Genomic DNA, 22430 nt, shown 5'->3' on the forward strand with positions numbered 1-22430 from the left:
TGCAAATTGGCCACAGGATGACATAGTTTTTTCTTGTGAATTATAAATGTGTCTAGAAAACATGATATTGGGATGTGGGTTTTCTTCTGGATTGTTGTTTCTGTGGGTAACAGAGTAGTATGCCCATTGTGAGTTGGACTATTGGACACAAAGCCGGCAACAGTTTTTATTTATTGACAACATTCTGTTTTTAAAAAAGATCTACTGAAGGAAAATTTTGGAATTAAAATTTTTATGGTTAGCTTTATGTTTCCTTTACTGTAGTTGACACACGTATTTTTTCTTGAGGTTTTAAATGTTTGGAAATTGCCCATAGGTTGCCATTGTATTCTATGTTGAATTCTCAAATGTATCTAGTAAATATAATATTGGCATGTGGGTTTTCTTCTGGACTTTTGTTTCTGCTTGGTAACAGAGTAATATGTCCATTGTGAGTCGATGTTATTTTCTATCTGAAGTACTGAGTTTAAGGTTGATTTAATTGCTGTACTTATGTCTAGCATCCTGTACTCCACATCATATATAATACTCTCATGTCATAAAAGAATGGTAATTTAAAAATTGTATGGTCAGCCTTTATGTTTTCTTCACTTCACTTTAAATTACATGTGTATTTGTTCTTGAGGTTTCAATACTTGGAAATTGGCCATAGTTTTCTGATTCTCTATTGAATTAATGAGTTCTCCAATGTATCTAGTAAATACAAAATTGGGATATGAGTTTTCTTCTGAACTTTTTTTTCTGCATGGTAATAGAGTAGTATGTCCATTGTGAGTTGGCATTAATTTCTATGTGAAGTATTAATTGCCAACTTATGTATAACATTCCTTAATCCTCATCATGTATATAATTGTAATTGATATAAAGCGTTGTCAAAGTTGTAATCAAAACTAATGTTTTAAATCACTGATCTGACAGGCTAGCTGCACATTGGAAGCAGGGGTAAAGATTTATTCATTTCGAGTTGACTCGGTTTACTCTGAAGTGTACAAGGTCCTTGGAGGGCTTAATCGTACAAATGTCATTGAGAAGGAACTAAATGGTATGTTTTTCGTGTTTTTCCTATTAGTATGCACTTCACAATGCTTTTTTTCTTTAGTATGAACTATTGCTTTCTAAGATCATTACAAATGACCGTTTCTGTAGTTTATGAGTAGGCTTTCTTGTTGTTTTCTGAGTGAGGTACATAATTGTTGAAGAAAATAACTTCAGAATGGGAGATAACAAGTGTTAAACTATTAATGAAACCTGTCATCCCCATGCAACTTTAAAAATATCGGAGTCAGTATTATGTGGCTGCTGATTGGTGTATAGAGTTAGGAAAAGTATTTATTATTTATTGTTTATTTCTATGAACAATTGGAGCTTATATAAGTAAGTTTTAATGGAAAAATTCATTATACTAATTGAGTTTGCAGTTTTCATGCTGCCAACTGCCAACAAACTATTTGTAGGATTACAAATGAACTTACCTATCTCTATAGGTTCTATGAAATTGAGAGCTACATGTACCAATGGAGATATATGTACTTATCATGACTAAAATATGCTAACACAGATTAGCCTAGAGAAATAGAGACAGACTTAGCTGAGTCCACATTACATGAATCAAAAATTTGTCTAACCTTCCTATACTTGTCTTGCGTTGGCATAGCACATTCTTTTGCTTTCTTTACAATTTGCTTCTGCTTGCCAATGCTCTTTATCATATCCTAACACTGTACTAGCTATTATCTATGTTGTTGCTGATCTTTGTGGATGTCTTGCAGGCCTTAATTGTTTACTCACAATGCTTTTGGAATAGGAGGTTTGGCAGGGCTCAGTTTAATCCCAAGCTTCCCTCTCCCTCACCTCCCCCCCCTCTCTTTGCCCTTTATAGTTTGCTCCTGCTTGCTAATATTCTATGTTGTATCCTAATATTGTCATTGCCATTATCTATTTTGTTGCCGATCTTTGTGGATGTCACACAGGCCTTAATTGTTGTTTATGATGCTCTTAGAATAGGCGGTTTTGGCAGGGCCTAGCTTACTATCGAGCTTGGTAATGAGGTCCAACCACAAGGGTACAAAAATTGAAGAATACTTGTGTGGGCATGTGTGTATCTCTCTCTCCTTGACCCCTCACTTACCACCCCCTGCTGCCTCCCGTGCATAATCACATTCTCGTATGTGTAGGCTTGCAAGTGCCTCCTCTCTCTCTCTCTCTCTCTCTCTCTCTCTCCCCACCCCCCGAACCTTTACTTACCATCCTTTGTTTCCCCCTTGTACACTCATTCCTGTGTGTAGGTGTGCAAGAGCCTCCTCCCTCTCCATCCCTTCCTCTTCCTAGTGCCTCTCTTTCCCTCGCTCTCTCCCCCCCCATCTCTTCTCACTCCTAGATGCACACATTGCTGCGTGTGCAGACATGCAAGTGACTCTCTCTCTCTCTCTCTCTCTCCTTGCACACACATTCTTGTGTGTGCAGGCGTGCAAGTGCCTCTCCCTACATTCTTATGTGTGTGGGTGTGCAAGTGCCTTTCTCCTCCTATCCCCTGATCCCTCTTTCCTTAGCACACCCACTTTCCTATGTGTGCAGGCATGCAAATGCTTTCTCCCTCTCCCTCTCCCTCTCTCCCTGCACTACTCCCTGCGTACACACATTCTTGTGTGTGCAGGCATACAAGTGCCCCCCTCCCGCTCTCTCTCCCTCCCCACTTACCACCCGTGGCTCTCCCCCTTGCATGCACACATTCCTTTGTGTGCAGGCATGTAAGTGCCCACATCCGTGTGTGTTACAGCTTGCTCTGCATGCCAATTTTATTTGTCATATTGGCAACAACATTGCTACTATCTATGCTATCGCTGATCTTTGTAGATGTCATGCAGGACTTAGCTGTTATTTACAATACTCTTGGGATAGGTGTTTTGGCAGGGCCCAGTTTATGTGAGGTCCAACCACAAGGGATGCAAAAATTGAACTATACTTGAGTTGAATGATACCCAAAAAACATCTTTTGCCTTTTGTTTTTGAAATCTTATTTGTAGGTGTCTTGTGCAATTGGGTTCTGTAAATCGTTAAGATATTGTTATCTTTTATATGCTTCCTATGTCTGAGTATGAGATAATGGTTTTCAAAATAAAGCATTATTTTCTTTTAGATATTGATAATTGGCCTTTTTGTTTTCTGTCTGATCATTTTTGATCAATCACTTAGCTGTTTCGTATATATACATACATAGTTCATATTTTCATGCAAAAAACAAAATGTACAGGGAAAGACCTTCAGACCCTTAATGGAACTGAATGCTGCAATAGTGCAAAGTTGATCAAAAGACAATGTTGAAGATGAATTACTATCACCCAACTTCAGTATTTGTGACTTGTTATAGTTCCACAATAACTGTTATCTTTAACTTTTTCCTTTGCTCTAGATAGTGAGTAAATGTAAGCTAAATGTCATTTTTCATGGTCATTTAAATTTTAAATACGTGTTTTTTTACTTTGATTGTTTTTCTCTTGCAGCAAATATGTATGCATTTCATGGCTTGTTAATTTTTGTTTTTTTCAAACAAATTTTACTCGCTAATGTAATTTATGGTATGGTTTTTTTCCAATACATTTTTCAATAAAACATTATTGATTACTAAACCTGCAACAATGTCATCATAGGACAAGGGGAAGAAGGAGAACTTAGAGATATAGAGGAAGATGAAATGAGGAAGGAACACCCTAAGAAGGTCTGTCCTTGGGTTATGGATGTTTGGTATGTATGAATGATGCTTTGTTTATGACTTGGAAATGATTTTGTGTATTTCCATTACTTGCAGATCCCAGCTTCATTGGCTTCTTTGGAACCTTCATTTGAAGCACTTAATATAAAGAAGTTTGATGGTATAACTTACTTTCATTGGAAGCACTTTCTCTCTTCATTTTCAGTATAGTTGTTGCATGTTTTTTCAAACTATGATAGGAATGGAAGGGTTGGAGGTCCTGTTAACTCTTTGATTGATTTAGGCAAGTTCTGATTTCAATCTTTGTAGTTGGCTTTACGGTCGACCCTTTATACCATCAAACTTCTGCACAATTTGATGAGGGAGGAGCCAAGGGCCTTCTATTCAATACGCTGTGTGTCTATGATGATTTCCACATTGTCTTTGACTCTTGGGATGTCCCAGAGAAGAATATGAAGTTATCAGCAGCTAAAAATACAGAAACATCATCCCTGATAGACCTTTCTCTAATGAAAGGTATTGCTGGACCTAGTTTATCTTGCAAAATATATTTTTCATTCATGTTTTCATGCCAAGTTTGCAGCTTGACTGAAAATTATTTTTGTTATCCAGATATTGTTCTGCATTCAATGGCTGCACTGCAAGATTCAACAGAAATTTCACCCACACTTAATGCAATCCTTAAGTTGGTGGATGATCCCTATGATGATAGTGCTCAAGCTGCATCAGTGAGACAACATGAAGACACGGAATGTGATTTATCTTGTGATGATGAAGTTACAGATGAAGGAAGGCCTCAATTCTTTGAAAACAACTTTACGGCTGATGGAGACATTGATGATGGATTGGATAATGTGATACAAGATTCAGCTTCATGGGGTTCTTTTGCTCCAGAAATACACAACCATGAGGTCCAATAAGTTTCTAATCAGCGGCATTCTAACCCTATTATGTGATTCTTTATTTGATTAAAAACTTGTTTATCTTATGAGGCTCTACTGTTTTATGCACAATCAATTTCCAATCCTATCTTTCAGGAAAATCTCAATGAATGTACAGCAGAATACACAGTTAATGAGGATTCTTTAGGCGAGCAGACAGTTGATTTTTTAGTACTGGGGATGGGTATGCCCTCTAGCAAGAATGCTTGGGCAGGGCCAGAACACTGGAAGTTACATAAATCAAAAGGTAAGGACTAACATCTAAATTCTTAATTTCATGTTCTTCCTAATTGTGCATTTTAACATTCTTGTTGGAATAATTGGCAACTCAATTTTATATGCTTGTAGATATTAAACGAAGTACAGAGGCTCAAGATGATTCATCCTTAAATGGAAAGAAGACTAGAAAAACGAAAAGAGAACCTTTTTTGGTTGATTATATGAATTTGCAGGATATTGAAAGCACGGCATTTGCTCCACCCAAAAATCAGCAGTCCTTGCTTCTTCCCCCCAGTAATTCTTCTATTGAAACTATTCTTCCAGAAGACTGCCATTATCACCCAGAGGAACTTGTTAAGTTATTCATGTTGCCTTCCACATTGGTATTGCCATCATCTTTGTAAATACTATTGTTTTTAACCTTCTTATAGAGAAAAAATGAAATGTGGCCCACGTTTACGCACAAAAGAACCTTCAAGCTTGATCTTTAATGTTGGAATCTTGAACTGTAACTGAGAACTGTTTGTTTATTGCATTTGCAGTGCATCCGGAAGAGAGCAAGAAAAGAAACTGGTACATTCTATATCTTGTTCCTGAGACCAATGTGATTTTTAAGTATTTTGATACTATTAAGAATCATATGTATTTTTTATATTCATTAAAAGGAGTTATCTAATGTTTGTTGCTAACTATGCTACTTGCAGATGATTCTATGGAAAGAAATGATAGCTATGAAGCATCATTTACATGTGACAGTGGAGATTTTCATGACCCTAATAGTGGTAACTGGGATAATGTACATGATGGAAGTGATGTTGAAGACTTGAGTGATAGTAACATGGTTGCTCAACCTCGGAAGGTATGGTTTGCAAGTTACCACACCACCTTAATAGTGGTCTGCATTTTACTTCTATCTGTTCTTCAACACAGAATCATTAGGTTGGAAAATGTGCTTTAACTTAATTTATGTTTAAGATATCTCTTGTAACATGTGTTATGTTATTATCCACCGTCATTATTTATGGAAACGATTGAATGAAGAAAAGGCAATGAATGTAGGAGACAATCTTGGGAATAAAGTTCAGGCTACCTTTTCTAGAGTGATTTAGGTTAATATGACGAGTTTATTTTTATTATTGAGGGCTATAATCTTGGGCAGCCTGAAAAATCCCAAAAGGATCCTTTTTCTGTTGCTGCTGTAAATTCTTAATTAAACATACTATATTTTTGTAATTTTCCGGTGATCTTATAGAATAGACAGAAGTTGCAGAAAGGGATTGTTTCTTTTTGGTTTTTGATGTTATAAGTAAAGTAATTGATAAATAGCAACAATTGTGAAATAAAACAGTAAACAATGTTCATATGTAAGAACACTTAAGCAATCTGAAAATACTGCAAATCATACCGGGTAAATAACCTAGTTTTGTATTCAGCAAGAATCCATACATTTATTTGGAGCTGTTCTCAATCTGGATTAATGCCAGATGGAGGAATATTACTGGCAATGAACAAGGAAGACCAAATAAGCTGAATACAACCCTTCAAGCCAACATACAAACAAGGCGTGGTTGCAAAGGAGGCGTGGAAGCTGCTGCAAATCACGTGCCAGCTGAAATAGACCAGCCGCCCTGTTGAAACCCCCAATATGCACGTTGAATCTTCAGGCCAAGAAGATGTGTCTTCTACCTCTGACAATCTCTGTGCAATCCTGGATAAATCCATTGTCAACTTCTGTTGAGGGCTACGTCCCAGCAAGTTCAGACCTGGGGTTTATGTCCCAGACCAAAATCACTCTTCCAGAGCAATTCCCAAATTCGCAAGTTTCAAAATGATCAAAGATGCTATCAATTAGGTTTTCATCTCCTTATAACTCCTTTCCCTTTGCAAGTCGAACCCTAAAGAATAATAAAGCTTGCGCTTTATAATTAAAGTGACACTTTCCCAATTATGGCGTCAAACTATAGAAAAATATCACTTTATTGCGAATAAATAGCTTCAAGCATCCAAAAAGACTCTGGGAGGTGAGAATCATGTAGCAAAGTTCAAGACCTTTCCAACGAGTTATAACACATAGGCATATCAAACCAGATGAAGCCAAAAGCCCTTTATTACTCCGAAATGGCTATATACATAGCCTTATTTTAATTTATTTAATCGCTAACTTAGGAGATATTTAAATGTATTAAAATATTTCCATAGATCCAATAATAGCCAAAAATAACCAACCAAACATGAATCTGACTTTGTCACCTGTCTGTGACTGATGCCAGACAAGATGGGCCAACTGGCAGTCCCATCCCTAAAATCTAGGGATGCTCCTAGAAACTAGGAAACACATCCAATCTACCTGAAACTGAAACCATGGTATGGTCCCGTGGAACCTCAAATATGGAAACTGCCACAACCTCCTAAAAAGTAGGGAATCGCCCTAAAAAGTAGGAACCTCTCTCCAAACACTCAAAAGGATCCTGCTCTACTCCTTAGTCCCCCAGGTGGTCATTCAGTCAACTGCCAGTTCTCCCTAAAAAATAGGAGACCTCCCTAAAATGTAGGAACTGTCGTTTGAAGGTCCAAAATGGCTCACAGAGCCCCTGCAAAGCTCCATGACCCTCAGAATGAGTCCCCTAACCATGTCATTGACCTACAAGAACTCGAATGGTAGGTTAACCCTTGCTCATCTCATGTCACCTAGAAAAGGGGACATTACACAGCCTCAAGATTCACTTTTCTGTCTGGATGCCAAAATTGTGAAGTGCAGTTTGATTTTCCAAATTGGATATAACTAGCTAAAGTCATTGCGTGATTGAGTTATCGTCTCTTTGATTTTCAAGGCAACAATAGTTTCCGTCTTTGGAATTCATTGTGGTCTAATCACTATAGGTTTACTTTTAACTGATTTAGTTATGATGTTAATGAGCTAGCTGAAATGGATGTATGTGTTAGAAAGTTTTTCAAATTTTCAGTTTCTATACAATAGATGCCAATGCTCCATTCAAGACTGGTTTCAAAATGCTAAATTACCACAATAAAGGTTTTGTTGGTGTCACCAACTTAAAATATTTTGGCACTTTGGTGGAGGATGTATTTGTGAGCCATTGTGGCCCCACATCATATAGGCTCTAACTTGACAGTTTGCCTATAGTGAGGATAGAAGGCCAAAGTTTTACTTTACAAATATCATATTAAACCACTTCATCAATGGAAAGGCAATTTGGTTTTGCACAGTGTAAATGCATATTCACTCAAATTTTGTTTGCTTATGGATGAATTAGTCACCTATGCAGCAAAATGGACTTGATCCTTGAGTGATTTGGTGATTGATAGCTAATGATTGAAAGTTTACAAAGTTTTGGGCAAATGGGGAAAACAATGGTTATTAGGGATAATGATGAGCGAATAGTTGGAGAATGGTGGTTGATGCTAATACCAGAATATATGCTTTTTTATATATTGATTAAAAAATCTCAATATGCTTATACCCTAGTAGTATGAACCATAAATCTGAATATAGGTTATACCCACAATATTACTACCATGAGTTCAGGAAGCAATAAAAGTGAACAAAGCATAGCTGAATCTAGATATACATGTTTAAGAAGTATCAAATTTTCAGATTAGATCAATTTGATGCTTTACAATTATTAGAAAGGCTCCAAATGCATATAGCAAGGTCCTAGCACATTGTCCTAAATCAATTTGGCATCTTCGTGGTCTTCTTTTTTTTAACCCTAAGGGACTAAAGTATGCTGGCATTCCTCGTAATGAGCAGAGGAAAATGAAATAACCCCTACCAGGATATTTGACCAAAGTTGCAATTTTGCTGATTTTATCTTGAAGGCATTTTGTCAAACACTTGGCCAATAAGCAAATAAGAGGTATTCTTGAGTGCAAACACTGTGGGTTGCTGCTACTAAAATTATAAATGACAAATTCACCATAAAATCACTGTATTGCTCATAGATTCCACATGGACATTTTGTCAAACAATTTACAGTCAATAGAGTTTCAACAGATTTTCACAAATATTTACCACAGAAAATATTGATTGCAGCTCCAATAGCACAAAACAAATTTTCTTGATAAAAAAAAATTGACTGGTAAACAAGTAATTTTTCAGCTACGGATAATAAACACATATTGCTATTATAAAAAATGTCGCTGACGAATTTTCTGGCTCCTCCTAGGGTTTCTGTAGGCTATATCGATGGTGGGGTGTGGAATCTTAGGCCTTCGCCTGCTTCTTACTCACGTCCCTCACTGCGTGTAGGTGATTTCGGGCATTGGCATAATGCGGCGGCAAGAGTGGTTCAGAGCGGTGGTTTTGCGAGGGGGGGCAATGATTTTTGCAGCCAGAGAAGTGGCCCTTTTGGAGGCTGAGAGGAAGGGTCAAAGATCAATGGCAACACCTTTGGGTTATGGGAAAAAAGAGCAGAGGGCTAATCGACAAGCCTTTGGTTTTGGGGGTGCCCACAACAAGGACACTCAGGTGTGTGGGGAAGAGCCAGTTGCTGCTAGGGCAACAGTAAATTTGGATGCAGAGATTGCCAAGGAGGTTCATGAAAATGAACAATATTTTGCTGAAATGGGTTTGATAGGGAGATTTCAAGGCTTTTGGCCAAGCCTTGGGGTGCTTCATAAGTGGATTTCTGAGACCTAGGGTCTTTCAATGGAGGGGAATGTGCAGATCTACATAGGAGCTCGAGGCTTCTTTGTGGTAATCTTTGACAACTAGGAGGATAGGAATAAAATCTTTTGCACATCACTCTGGAGGTAGGAGGAGAATCATACTCTGCTGCTCAAACCTTGGTATCCAGCATTTAACCCAGTTATTGAATCTTTTGATCGGATTTCGATATGGGTAAAGACTTCCTAATTTACCATTACAGTTTTGGCTCGAATCTTGTTTTAAAGTTGTAGGTGATTCTTGGGAAAATTTTTAGGGGCAAATAAGGGTTCCTTGGATTATTTTCTACCACTTATGCACACATCTTAGTGGAAATGGATTCGTCGAAAACCCCACTTGGAGAAATAATTCTGCAATCTGTAAATGGGATTTTGGTGCAGTCAGTAGATTATGAAGGTATTCCTTTTAGATGCAAGAAATGCTTCCAAACTGGGCATATTTTTAGGGGCAAATAAGGGTTTCTTGGATTATTTTCTACCACTTATGCATGCATCTTAGTGGAAATGGATTCATCTAAAACCCCACTTGGAGAAATAGTTCTGCAATCTGTAAATGGGATTTGGGTGCAATCAACAAATTATGAAGGTATTCCTTTTAGATGCAGGAAATGCTTCCAAACTGGGCATATGGCAGCCAAATGTGATAAGCAAAATAACAATAGGAGGGCGTCTTGGTGGAGGGATGTAGCCCCTCATCATTATTCGATGGAGAAGGATGTGGGGAACACCTAAAACGAGATCACAAACAATGAATATGCATTGAGAGGTAAGGAGAAATCGTATTTGAATACTTTGAGCAAGGAGATTTGCAAAGGAAAGGATGATAAACAATATATAGATTCCTCACCTTCAAACCCTGGGATGGTAGTAGAAACCATAGTTGGACTACTCGTGACTTGGCTCGACTCGCCAAGCCCTTGGGAAAAAAACTCGACAACTTAAAAAAACGCTTAAATTTAATAAAAAATGCATTTTTTTTTGCAAAATTTAATGAGAAGATGCATCCAATGAGTCAATAAATGATAACACAAAAGAAACAAGCTGATTCTACATATATTTAAATGCAAAGTATCTACAAAATCGCATCCTCATGAGGAATCTGATTTTCCTTGAAAAATCACCTCAAATCCCCTTCAAATCCACTTGAAATGAGCAAGAATAGCTTGAAATCTCCTTGCTGGTCACTCTTCCCCCTTCTCACCAAAAAACCTAGCTCAAAAAATGAAATGGCATGAACTTTTGACGTTTTTTTCTTTTGTGTTGGCGTGATCGAGTTTTTGGCTTAGACTCGCCTAGCCCAAAAACTTGACGAGTTTTTACTACTCGTCGAGTTTTTGGCGAGTAGTCCATCTAAGGTAGAAACAAATAGAAAAGAAGTATTGATTCCAAAGGCTATGACCGAGACAGGCTCTTTAAGCAGGCGCGAGGATACTCACAAGGAAGGGGTGTTGAGCATGGGACTCTTAAGGATCTCCTTATTGTCAACACATGAGGCTCCCTCCCAGGAGGGAGAATGGTAGGAAGTTAGAAGAAAGAAAGAAAGGAAGGTTCCAAAGGAGATTTTTTTGAGCCCAGATTTGGATTTGACACAATTTTCTGAGATGTCTTCAGCCATGGTTGGATAGTAGTTTGGGGAGGTGGCTCCCTCACTGTAGCACAAGCTGATCCAGACCAGGTTTGGAAATTTCAAACTCTGCTTGTGGCTTCTGGGTTTTCTATATCATTTTATCTATAGCTATATGATTTGTTCTGGTTTATTGCCCGGAACACTTGGGTTGGGCAATTATATGTAATACTCTACATTTGATGTAGTTTTGGTTAACAGTCCAGAACAAGATGGTCTAACAAGTAGTTGTAATACTCCTCTTAAATATTGATAAAATCTTGGCTTCGACTTTTTATCGAGCCAAAAAAAAAAACACATATTGCTGTTGTAAACTATAATGTTTAGCATAGATGAACTACTCACCACTCGGCAAAACTTGCCAAGGCCTGAAAAAAAAAACTCGAGGAAAACTCGGCAACTTAAAAGCGTGCTTAAATTTAATTAAAAATGCATTTTTTTTGCTAAATTTAATGAGAAGATGCATCCAATGAGTCAATAAATGAGACCACAAAAGAAACAAGCTGATTCTAGGTATATTTAAATGCAAAGTGTCTACAAAATCACATCCTCATGAGGAATGCTGATGGCCGGAAGCCCGGAAGAAAAATAGTAAATAGTTTTTGTAAAACCAAAAGTAAATAAATCATTACAATTACAACTTCCTCTTCCCAGCTCTAGCAAAAACAAGGGGAGAGGTAGAACTAGAGGGTCTAGTCCTAGAAGTTTGCAGTGGGCATGACTGTGCCTCTTCGCTCGGTATGGCTTGCTCGTCCTCCATCCTGGATGAAGCTATGTCTCCACCTGCTTCTGGCACTGGCAATGACTCCTCATACTCATCCTCTTCCTCGTCAATGTCATCCAACGTGAAACCAAATCCACCCCCCTCCTCCTCCATAGCCTGCCTCTCCAAATCAATGATGTCATCCTCGGAAAACAATGGAGGTTGCTCCTGTGATGTCCAATCACTGTAAGGATCTATATCATCCAAGTCAATTGGACCATCTTCTACTTCCTCTACCTTCCTTACGCGCAATCGAAGATTATATTGCACGAAGACAAGGTCATTGAGGCGTTTCTGCACTAACTTGCTCCTCTTCTTCGTGTGGATTGCTTCAAACAAGCTCCTATTGCGCTCACAATTGGATGAACTACAAGGCTGACATAAGATTTTGAGGGCAATTTTTTTGAGATGTGGGGTATTTCCACCCCAACTTTGCACCAAGCATCTGCAAATTAAAATTAGGTTGAGAGTAGCACCCCTCATTGAGGTCTCAGGGTGAGAAAGAGAGGGGTAGAGAGATAGGTCTAGATCTTGGGGGAGAGAGGAGAGAGTGAGATGAAGTGTGTTAGAGAGGGGGATAGAGGAAGAGCGATAGGGAGATATATAGGTCTAAAATTCGGGGCAGATAAAGTGAGTGAGATAGAGAGAGCGAGAGAATGTTGATAGGAGCATACTGATTACTGAAATTTGACTAGGTTTGAAAAATTAAAAGATCTTCTAAAACCAAGAATTTGCATTATAATTCCTAGAGATTTGAAACCACTCTCAAACATCCTGCCAATATATACATGAAATATAACTTGAAGTATAAGAAAGAAAAAAGACATATTGATGAAGAGAATGAAACTAACCTGAAAAAACAAAAATAGATAATTTTTTGACGTGTTTGGGCCTCTTTTTTTAGTGTACCTAAGTTTTTTATAGAAACTCGAGCGAGTTTTTCGGCGAGTAAAAGTCAGAAAAACTCGGCGAGTTTTCAAACCTCACTGAGTACTCAATGAGTTTGCCAACTATGGTGTTCAGAAATATCAAACAACATTCATTTATTCCCATGAACTACAAATATTTTATTATTTTATTTGCTGACCTCAGATAGAAGTCTTCTTGTGGACCATTCTACTTTCACTTCAATAATTAACCCTTCCTTGAAGATGTATGCCACCTTTAATAAAATGTGTGAAAACATTTTGAAAGTGTGTAAGAGGCCATCCTAGTTGCTACAATTTTTTTGCACCTTTCTATCTAACCTTCCAATGATTTTCTGTTTAGGCATTATGTCAAACACTTTCCATACTCATTGATTGTTCTCCATATTATGTATTCTTCACCATGAACATCCAACATACAATTTGCAAGTATGTGACAATGATAAGGTTTGATTTACTGGTGAATGGCTACTTGATTTGAGATATGTAAGATTTCTTTATTATTTAAGGTGACATACAAATTTAACTGGACAATATGCACTAAGTGTAACCAGTAAACAAGTAGCATTCACTGAATGTCAATACATGAACATCCATTAAAAGGATAGTATAACAGAGGAATCATTCAAAGGTTGACCTTAATGACAGTGATAAATTGCACAGGTCTAAAATATATCATGCAAGCTTGAAGTTCCAACATTAAGAGATACAAATGTGACTCAACAAAGTTTACATATAACAACATCCACAACCCAGACTGTTAAGATAATATTAATATCTTCTATAATGGTCATCTTCTATTCTTAGTGGTCATCTTAGTTGTCGACTTATTTAGCTTGTTTAATTAGCTTTTTAAGCTTTTTAGCTTATTTGATTTCACTTTAACGACTAGTTCTTAATTTAGAACGTCGTCTTGTAATCTCTATATATAAGCGTGTATATTGTTGAATAGATTATCCGATTATTTTGTTCAATCAATTTTTCATGGTATTAGAGCGGGTCGATGGGATTTTATAGAATCTGGCGAATTTTTTAATAAAAATTCGTAGGCCTTCGACCTGGAATTAATTTCCAGAAATTTTTTAATCAATTTTTTTATGAAAAAATTGTTGGGGTTTTGTTCTAAAAATTTTCGCAGAGCATGGAAATTGAAGATTTTGGAATTTTTTTTATTTTTCGAAGTTTTTTTATGAGTTTGTTTTTGACAAAAAAAAATCTATTTTTTGCTGGGCGGATTTTCAAGGTTCTTGTTTTTTCTGCATCACTGAGTTTACAGGTGATTTTCGTGCAATTTGTCTGCATGGGAAGATAAGAATTCCCGATTTTTCCTGGCACCCTTTTTTCTGAGTTTTTCTCTGTGCGATTGTCGCACCTTTTCTCAGCGACGACATCTTTTTGTGGGTTTCTATTCCCACGTTTTTGGGTCATTCGACGGTTCTTATTTGTGATTTTTCCTGTGCTTTTCGGCGGCAAGGGTTTTTTGTGGGTTTCGACGCAATTTTGACTGCATTTTTTTCCATGTTTTCCGTGTATTCGCGTGATGCGCTTTTTGTGTTTTTTCGACGCAATTTTTCGTGATTTCCCGTGTTTTTTGTGGTGATTCCGGCGCATTCTAGGTTTATGGAATTTTTCTGATCTTCTGCTGTTGTTTTTGTGCAGGTTCGAAGTTTTTTTGTGATTTTTAGTAAATCGCAAAATTTTCTGCCGGTGGCAAGGGTTTCATGCCTGCCAAGTTTGCAGCTTCTACGATTTTCGCAGCTGGGGCACTTAGATTTATGGGTTTTCTGATTATTTTTGACATTATTTTCTGCAAATTATTTTTCTGATTTGTTTTTAGAAAAATCATTTTTTTTTGTAGATTGTTTTGGGTTTTCTAGAATCTTAAACCTTGGGCTCCGTGTCAAAAATTGCCCCTCCGGAGTAGTGCCATTTTTTTTTGGCTGATTATTTTCTGCAGATTATTATTTTTTTGATTTTTTTCAAAAAAATTACAAGTTTTATAAATTTGCAAGAAATTTTTAATTTTTGGGTTTTTTCATCAAAACCTTGAAATTCGTGCATTGGGGATCGTGCCTCGAAATCCACTCCAGGGTTTCAGATTTTTGTGCAACTGCTTTTATTCTGATTTTTAATCAGATTCTTCTGTCTCGTGCCTTCACTAAGTTTACCTTGTTCAACCTCGGTTTTCGTGATGGCATCTTTGACCAACATCATGTTGGAACACAGTCAGAAGTTCAACAACTGCCACAACACCTGGAAACATCGCTTGTTCACGATATTTAAATATCGTCGCCTTAATCAGATTGATTTAGGGTAGACCTTGTTGGCGGCATTATTGTACACGGGAATAAGATTAGTTAATTATGTGTAAATGTGTTGGTTAGTTGGCAATCGAGGGGTGGTAGTTGCGGTGCGACGGTTGGCGCTTGCACCCCCTCGGTACCCTTTTATGCTTCGGAATGTAACTTGTAACATACACTGATTAGGAATAGAACATCTGATATACTTGTGAGATGAACCCAGAGGCCGACGACGCGCCCACGAAACAATCGGCGAAGGGGAAATTGAACCCTGTAATAATCCCGGCACAATGTTGAGATAAATTGTGGCTGACAGGAAAAATAATAGAAGTTTTTTTTTGTGTACATGGCGTGTGCTTGCTATGTACGGAAGTGATTTATGCCAAATATATTAAAAAAAAAAAAGAAGCAAAAACGGACGAGTGGGAGGCCGCACAATGGGCCTTGATTCTGGAGCAGCAAGTAGAACGAAGGCGCAGGCTAAGGCAGCTTGCCGAGGGACGACCAGCAGAGGGGTTGCTCGAAGGGAACCCAGGAGGTGTCACGGAGGTTGTGGAGGGAGAGATAGACGGAGAGAAGTACACTCTCTACACTGTCGTAGGGTTGCCCGAAAGGAACCTAGGAGTCACGGAGGGTGCCGAAGGCGACCTCTACAGTTCGCCTGAATACCACAACCATAGGGTAAGAAGTCGCGAAGAGTTGGCGGAACAAACAAGGCGAAATCTAAACTTGATCGACGCTACCAGAGACCTACTAAAGAATTTGTCCATTTCGGAGGACAACCGGAGGGAGACGACCGAAGGTGACGGTATGGCCGACAATGCTGAGGGAGCACAAGGGTACCGTACGAGAGGCAATTTGTTCGGTTCGGGGTCAACAACCTTCTCTGGAGGACCCACGAGTGGAGGGTTAGGTGCAGGAGGCGGAGGCAGAGGATCACTAGGTACAAGCACACAAGGCACCAGAGGAGCGAGACTGAGCGGTGGGATGGCGAGTAAACAAAAATTGCCAAAGTTCACAGGGGACGGCAAGGAAGACCCCTTACGGCACTGTCGTACATGTGAAACCATTTGGTCCGCCAACGGAGTGACAGACCAGGATGACTGGGTACAGCAGTTCCCAGCCACGTTATGTGGAGTTGCCATAGATTGGTACTCCGATGTAGATAAGGAAAAAGTGGCCACGTGGGCTAACCTACAGAAGGAATTCATGGAGGAGTTTCGGTTGCTCCGTGATGACAACGAAATTGTAATGGAGATATACAATACCAAGCAAGGTACCAAGGAGATAGTACGGGCATACAGCAGGAGGCTGAAGGAATTGCTGGGAAAAATGGAGAGTCAACTAGCAGATGGGTTGAAAAAGCGATGGTTCGTGGAGGGACTAAAGCATTCCATCCGAAGGAAGATGAAAATCGTTCCACCTACATCATATGACGACGCCTATAATAGGGCGATGGACCTAGAGAGCGAATACAAAACGTCAAAGAAGAAGAAAAGTAATAAATATTCATCTGACGATGATGAAGACTTTGACGGGGAAAGCAGCAGCAGTGGCAAATCGAGTAAAAAGGTGCACGCTCTCCAAAAGGACATGGAATGAATGTTGAAAGAATTCAAAGCCATGAAGGGAAGTACAAGTAAGACTGAAGAAAATGACGTGTGGTGTACGGACTGTAGGAGTGACGGACACACCAAGGGGTCCTGCCCCAAAAAGGCTTTCTGCGACATTTGTCAGATTGCGGGACATTTGACAAAGGAATGTCCCTACAATATGAAAACCAGGAGCCAACAAGTTCTCTTCATGCAAGAGCAGCCGGACGTCGAAACTTCGCAAACCAATGCAACGGCATCATCTGGAGGTTATCGGGACAACAGACGCGGTGGCAGAAGGAATAGCAACAATAACAATAACGGAAGCCGTATCCAGTATGATGCCAAGGGCCGACCTATTATCCAATGTAGGGCCTGTAATCAGTGGGGGCACTTTGCCCGTGATTGCACGAAGGAAGCCACCCCTCAGCACCTCTACCGTTGGTGTGGGCCAGGTGACCATGAGGATGCAAATTGCCCACAAGCAGGGGTTAATCTCCTCAACATTGAGAAGGCTGAGAAGATTGGTGAGAAAGAAGTACTGGCGATCATTCGTGCCTAGACGAAAAAAGCCACTTATCCCGACCCCCGTACGGAGAAGGAGAGATTATGGGAGGCAAAGGCCAATATTGAATGTGAGATGCCGGCCGAACGACGGGACAACAAGGTGGCGAGTACATCATCCCGTACGGAAGCGGAAAATAACATCATTGGGCAAATATTGTAGATGGAGGTACCCGTGAGAATACAAGACCTCCTGGAGACCATGTCGTAGCTAAAAACGGCTATCTTAAACTCCGTACCCTAACAGGTGAAAATGAGGGAGGTCGTGAGCCCCACAGCCGACCCTGTGTTAAGGGAGGTCCTAAGTCCCACGGTCGATCCCATGTTGTTGGTAGTCAACAGCGGACGCCAACCGGCGGTGGTAGAAATGGGCATACTGGGGACTACCTTGACAGACACTATTGTCGATGGTGGATCAGGAGTGAATGTTCTTTCAAAAGAAACCTGGCGGAAGCTCGGGAAGCTGACGCTGTGGCCATCTATAGTCAATCTGCTCGGAGCAGATCAGCATGGAATCAAACCCATCGGGACACTGATGGGCCAACAAGTTACCATCAGGACGCAACCCTTCATACTAGATTTTGTGGTAATCCCACTCAAGAAGAAGGGGTACGACGCCATCTTAGGCAGAGGGTGGCTGGTTACAACAAAGGTGAACCACGACTGGAAAAAGAACACCCTTTCTATGGAGAAAGGGGGGTGGAAGTACGCCATTGATCTGAGGACCTAGGTTGTTGACGAGGAACTGGCATCATCTTCGGAATCGGAGGATGAAGGAAAAGGCGACCCGAGGGCCGAAGGACGGGGCTGCAGGGAGCCCAACGATGAAGGGATTCTCGAACTAGGAGAGTGCTCCGAGGATGAGACAGTGTCATTGAACGGGCTCTTCCATTGGCAGATGGAGGATTATGAAATGTTCCAGAGCTACAGGCTCGAAGTAGAGGAACCAGAGCAACCAACAAAGGTGTACCTGCCGGAATATAGAGAATATTGGAAGGGAGACACCCCAAACCCTGGCGACGTAAATAATCCGAAGAGTGTCGGCAACGATTGGAACCCTGTGTGGAAGGCCGCAGCCTTCAAAATCTTTATTATTCTTCTTCTTCTTATGTACGGGAAGGAGACCGTGGTCCCTATAGAATTTGTGGTTCCAGGTCTTCGGATGGCCATGGAAAATAAACTTGCCACCAATAGGTTCAAATTGAAACCCTACCACGAGAAGCGCGTAGGGGACTCGAGAGGCTGGAAGGACACTCGAGAGTCCGGAGGGACCTGAGAGGATGGAAGGGGACCCGAGAGGTCGGGCAGGCGACTCGCCAAGCACAGGACCAAAACAAGAGACTCTCGGGAGAGGCAAACCGAGAAGGATGAAGGGCGATCCCAGTGGCATGGGACCCGAGCCAAAGACTCTTGACAATTAGATTATATATTTAAAAAAAAACCATCGTACTATCGTACGGGTCCGTACGGTAGTTGACCGTACGGCTGCAAAAAAGAAAAGAAAATGGGCCCACCGTACACCATACAGTGGGGCCACCGATGATGGAACCACCGGCGGTGGAACCACTGTGCGGTGGGGCCACCGGCCGTGGATGCCACCGTGCGGTGGTCACCGCACACCACGCATAAAAGCCCGCACAGCCCCGTGGAAACAAATGAAAGCCCGCACAACCGAGGGGGAGAGAAGGAAAAATGACAGCCGCGGGGGGAGGAACGACGCTAGCCGCACCACGCAGCCCATGCAAGGAAAAAGGAGAAAAACCCCGCACCACGCCAAACAAAAAACGGACGAAGAGAAAAAAAGAAAAAAAGAAAAAGAGAGACGCGCACAGCAACGCAGCACCACACAAACAAACAGAGCCGTACTGTGGAAGGGTGTCGACCGCACAGGAAGGTGGCCGTATGATTGGAGGTGTCTGTTGTTGTCCGTACGGTAAGGAGGTTGTTGACCGTACAGGGAGGTTGTATGGCCGGGGTGCCATCGGGGACATTACAGTGCCAACTAAATAAAATTTAAAAAAAAAACAAAAAAACGACGACGACCAGATTTAAAATGATTCACTGGAGTTTGAAGCCAGGACATTGGAAATTCAGAGTGGAGAAGAAGGGTTTTTGGCATCTTAAAATATTATAGAAATGCGCTACCCCTCGACCCCACTGGGGGGCTGCCCCAGACCCCGCTGGAGGCGCTACCCCCAGACCCCAGTTTATTTTTTTGAGCTACAATACACTTTTTCGAGTTGGGCGAAGGGCATCTGAGAAGTCATGGTAATTGTGGGTTGTTTCGTACAGTGAGAAAGAAGCTTGACGCTAAGCATTGGTGAGAAGCCATAAGCCGTAGAGGGAGACGGATTTGGAGGGTGCGACCAAACAAAGTTGCGGGAAGGCATTGTAGAATCCGCGCAGCCGTACGACAATAGGGAGTTATTCAATTCAGTTATTAGCCTTTGGGGAGTGTGATGGAGGATTTGAGGTGTCTCCTAGCATTTGTGCCAGAGGATTTTGGTCACCTCCAGGCATGACTGGTATGCTTTGAGGAATTCGGAGTATGTCTCGGTTGGACATGAGGTTGCCTTGGTGGATGCACAGAGGGCTTGGGAGGAGCTGACCACCAGGTTGGAGGCAGTAGTCACGTGAGACTTGGTTCAGCGTACCTTGGAGTTGGATGTCGGGAGAGCAGCACGGGTGGCTATCGAGGAAAAATTGGCTAGGGAGACAGTATCATTTGAGTAGCGGTTGGTGGAGGCTGAGACTGAAAAGCATGTTTTGCAGGCAAGTTTTGTTTAGGCACAGGAGGATTGTGATGTCAAAGGAAGCACTTCAGCATAGGATGGTAGTAGAAAAGGGTTTTTAAGCGAGGACGCAACAGGTGTATAAGTTTCAGGCTCGACTGGCGTCAGCAGTTCTGTTAAATGTCATTTCTATTTTGTATTAAGTTGTCCAGAGACGACTTCTTTTCTTTTGGGGGGGATGATGTTAGCGGCATTATTGTACATGGGAATAAGATTACTTAATTATGTGTAAATGTGTTGGTTAGTTGGCAACCGAGGGGTGGTAGTTGCGGTGCGACGGTTGGCGCTCGCACCCCCTCGGTACCCTTTTATGCTTCGAAATGTAACTTGTAACATACATTGATTAGGAATAGAACATCTGATATACTTGTCTGATATTTACGACATTATTCTGCATTATGTTCTTTATGCCTTAAGTTATTCACCCGAGAGGGCAAACTGACCTCGTCCTACAGGTCTCAGGGTTTTCACATTTTTTTTCTCGAAAATTGTTTGCAGGGTTTATAATTTTCCCTTAAAAATTATCTCATCTGTAATCGGCGATGATCGCGTAACATTTTGGTTATCTGGGTTTTACCCTTTTTTCCACAAAAATGATGTTTTGTAACCTTAGATTTCTAGGGTTTTCATGATTTCTTCCTAAAAAAATTGGTTGCATGGTTTTTTACAATTTTTTCCTCAAAAATCATCTGTAATACGCGAAGTTCACGTGGGGTTTGTGATTTCGGAAGTTCTCTGCTTTTGATCGATTTTTCTCCTCAAAAATCGTGTTTTGTTACAGTTAGTTTCGGGTTGCACCTGCCAGAGCGAACATTTGCAACTGTGGCATCTTGCAACCAGTTTTGGAGTTGGTACTCTTCTGCAAAAGGGTTTGCTGATTTTTTCCTCAAAATCATGGGTTTTAGGCTTCAGTTTTTCGCTTGTGTTAGATCTCTAATTCACGTGTGAGGGCTACATTAGCTTGGATGGCTTTTGGTACTCTTGGTCATTTACATTCTGCAGATCCTAGGAGGGTCTCCGTAGCAACAGAGTGTTCTTTGCATCTGTGATCATAACACCTGCAGTGTCTTCTGTAGGGTATTGAGTACGATGACCATTAGGGAGGGTGTTAAAATAATATTAATATCTTCTATAATGGTCATCTTCTATTCTTAGTGGTCATCTTAGTTGTCAACTTATTTAGCTTGTTTAATTAGCTTTTAAGCTTTTTAGCTTATTTGATTTCACTTTAACAACTAGTTCTTAATTTAGAACGTCGTCTTGTAATCTCTATATATATGTGTGTATATCGTTGAATAGATTATCCGATTATTTTGTTCAATCAATTTTTCAACGGCTTTGTTCCAAAGAGATTCACATGCAAGTATTTCTATTACAAACATTTAAATATTTTAGAAGTCCGAGTGAAATCTTGAGTGCCTTAGACAGCCCCCAAGCACACACAATGCAGCAGGTAAGATCTTCACTCGCCGCAGGGTTCTTTTAATTCATAAGCAACCCTTGTAGGGCCATGATCAGACCAAGAAATGCTTGCCTATTCATTGAATGGAAGCCCATGAAATTCTCCAGGACTGAGATGTGATGAAAATCACCTAACCCAATTGGCCAATATCCCTCATATGTTCCTCTTATTCTAATGCCATTATTCATACTAAAGCATTGTACAACTCTTAAACCATTTTGCTGAATTGATATTGCCAGAATCGATGCCTCGAGAAGGTCCCATGACCAGCAAGAAGCAAAAATTCAAAACGCCCAACTTAGCACCTTCCACGCAAGAGGGTAGAGGTCTCACGCTTACCATTAAGTAGCAAGTCGAATCAATAAGTTTAAGTCCAGCTTCAGCAAGGTGACACATTCTCTCTCTCCTTTTTTAATCATTCTTCATTTAAATCAATTCATGAGAGCATATATGAAATCGCTGACTTAGCTCAAATGATATTCCCAGAATATTACTTCATATTTCAAGATGTCCAATACATTAACTCATCAAATGAAATAATCTTCAAAGCTTTTGAAAAATTGTCTCTGCAAGAGAGTTTACAAATTTTAAAACTTCATCCGATCAATCCAAAAGCAAACTTGAAATCTGCTTTTTGCACAAATGCAAACCCTGTTTGGATTTGCCTTCGAAATGCACTACAAATAAGGGTTTTCGGTCCCACACAAACATTCAGTGCCTTGTCGATTCTTGTGTGGTCAGGTTTGAAGGCCGATTCAGATGTCAAAGTTAGAGTTGATTGTATAGATTTGGATTAACTACAGCCTGACATCTTCATATGTTTGAGCATTCTTGAGGACAGTAATAGAAATCACG

The 22430-nt window shown here is 40.3% G+C and overlaps 1 protein-coding gene across 1 annotated transcript in view; it reads left to right on the forward strand.

Annotated features, from left to right (window-relative positions):
• The window catches only part of LOC131079582 (condensin complex subunit 2), a 56111-nt gene that overhangs the window by 21802 nt on the left and 11879 nt on the right, over positions 1-22430 (forward strand). Inside the window, exons 3-11 of the mRNA XM_058017571.2 lie at positions 919-1042; positions 3648-3715; positions 3806-3869; positions 4019-4225; positions 4322-4620; positions 4747-4897; positions 4999-5252; positions 5412-5442; positions 5574-5728. Of these exons, the coding sequence (XP_057873554.1) occupies positions 919-1042; positions 3648-3715; positions 3806-3869; positions 4019-4225; positions 4322-4620; positions 4747-4897; positions 4999-5252; positions 5412-5442; positions 5574-5728 (1353 nt within the window). The remainder of the gene's footprint in view (positions 1-918; positions 1043-3647; positions 3716-3805; positions 3870-4018; positions 4226-4321; positions 4621-4746; positions 4898-4998; positions 5253-5411; positions 5443-5573; positions 5729-22430) is intronic.

The sequence above is a fragment of the Cryptomeria japonica genome, chromosome 9, assembly GCF_030272615.1.
Source record: "Cryptomeria japonica chromosome 9, Sugi_1.0, whole genome shotgun sequence".
In the NCBI taxonomy this organism is placed as follows: domain Eukaryota; kingdom Viridiplantae; phylum Streptophyta; class Pinopsida; order Cupressales; family Cupressaceae; genus Cryptomeria; species Cryptomeria japonica.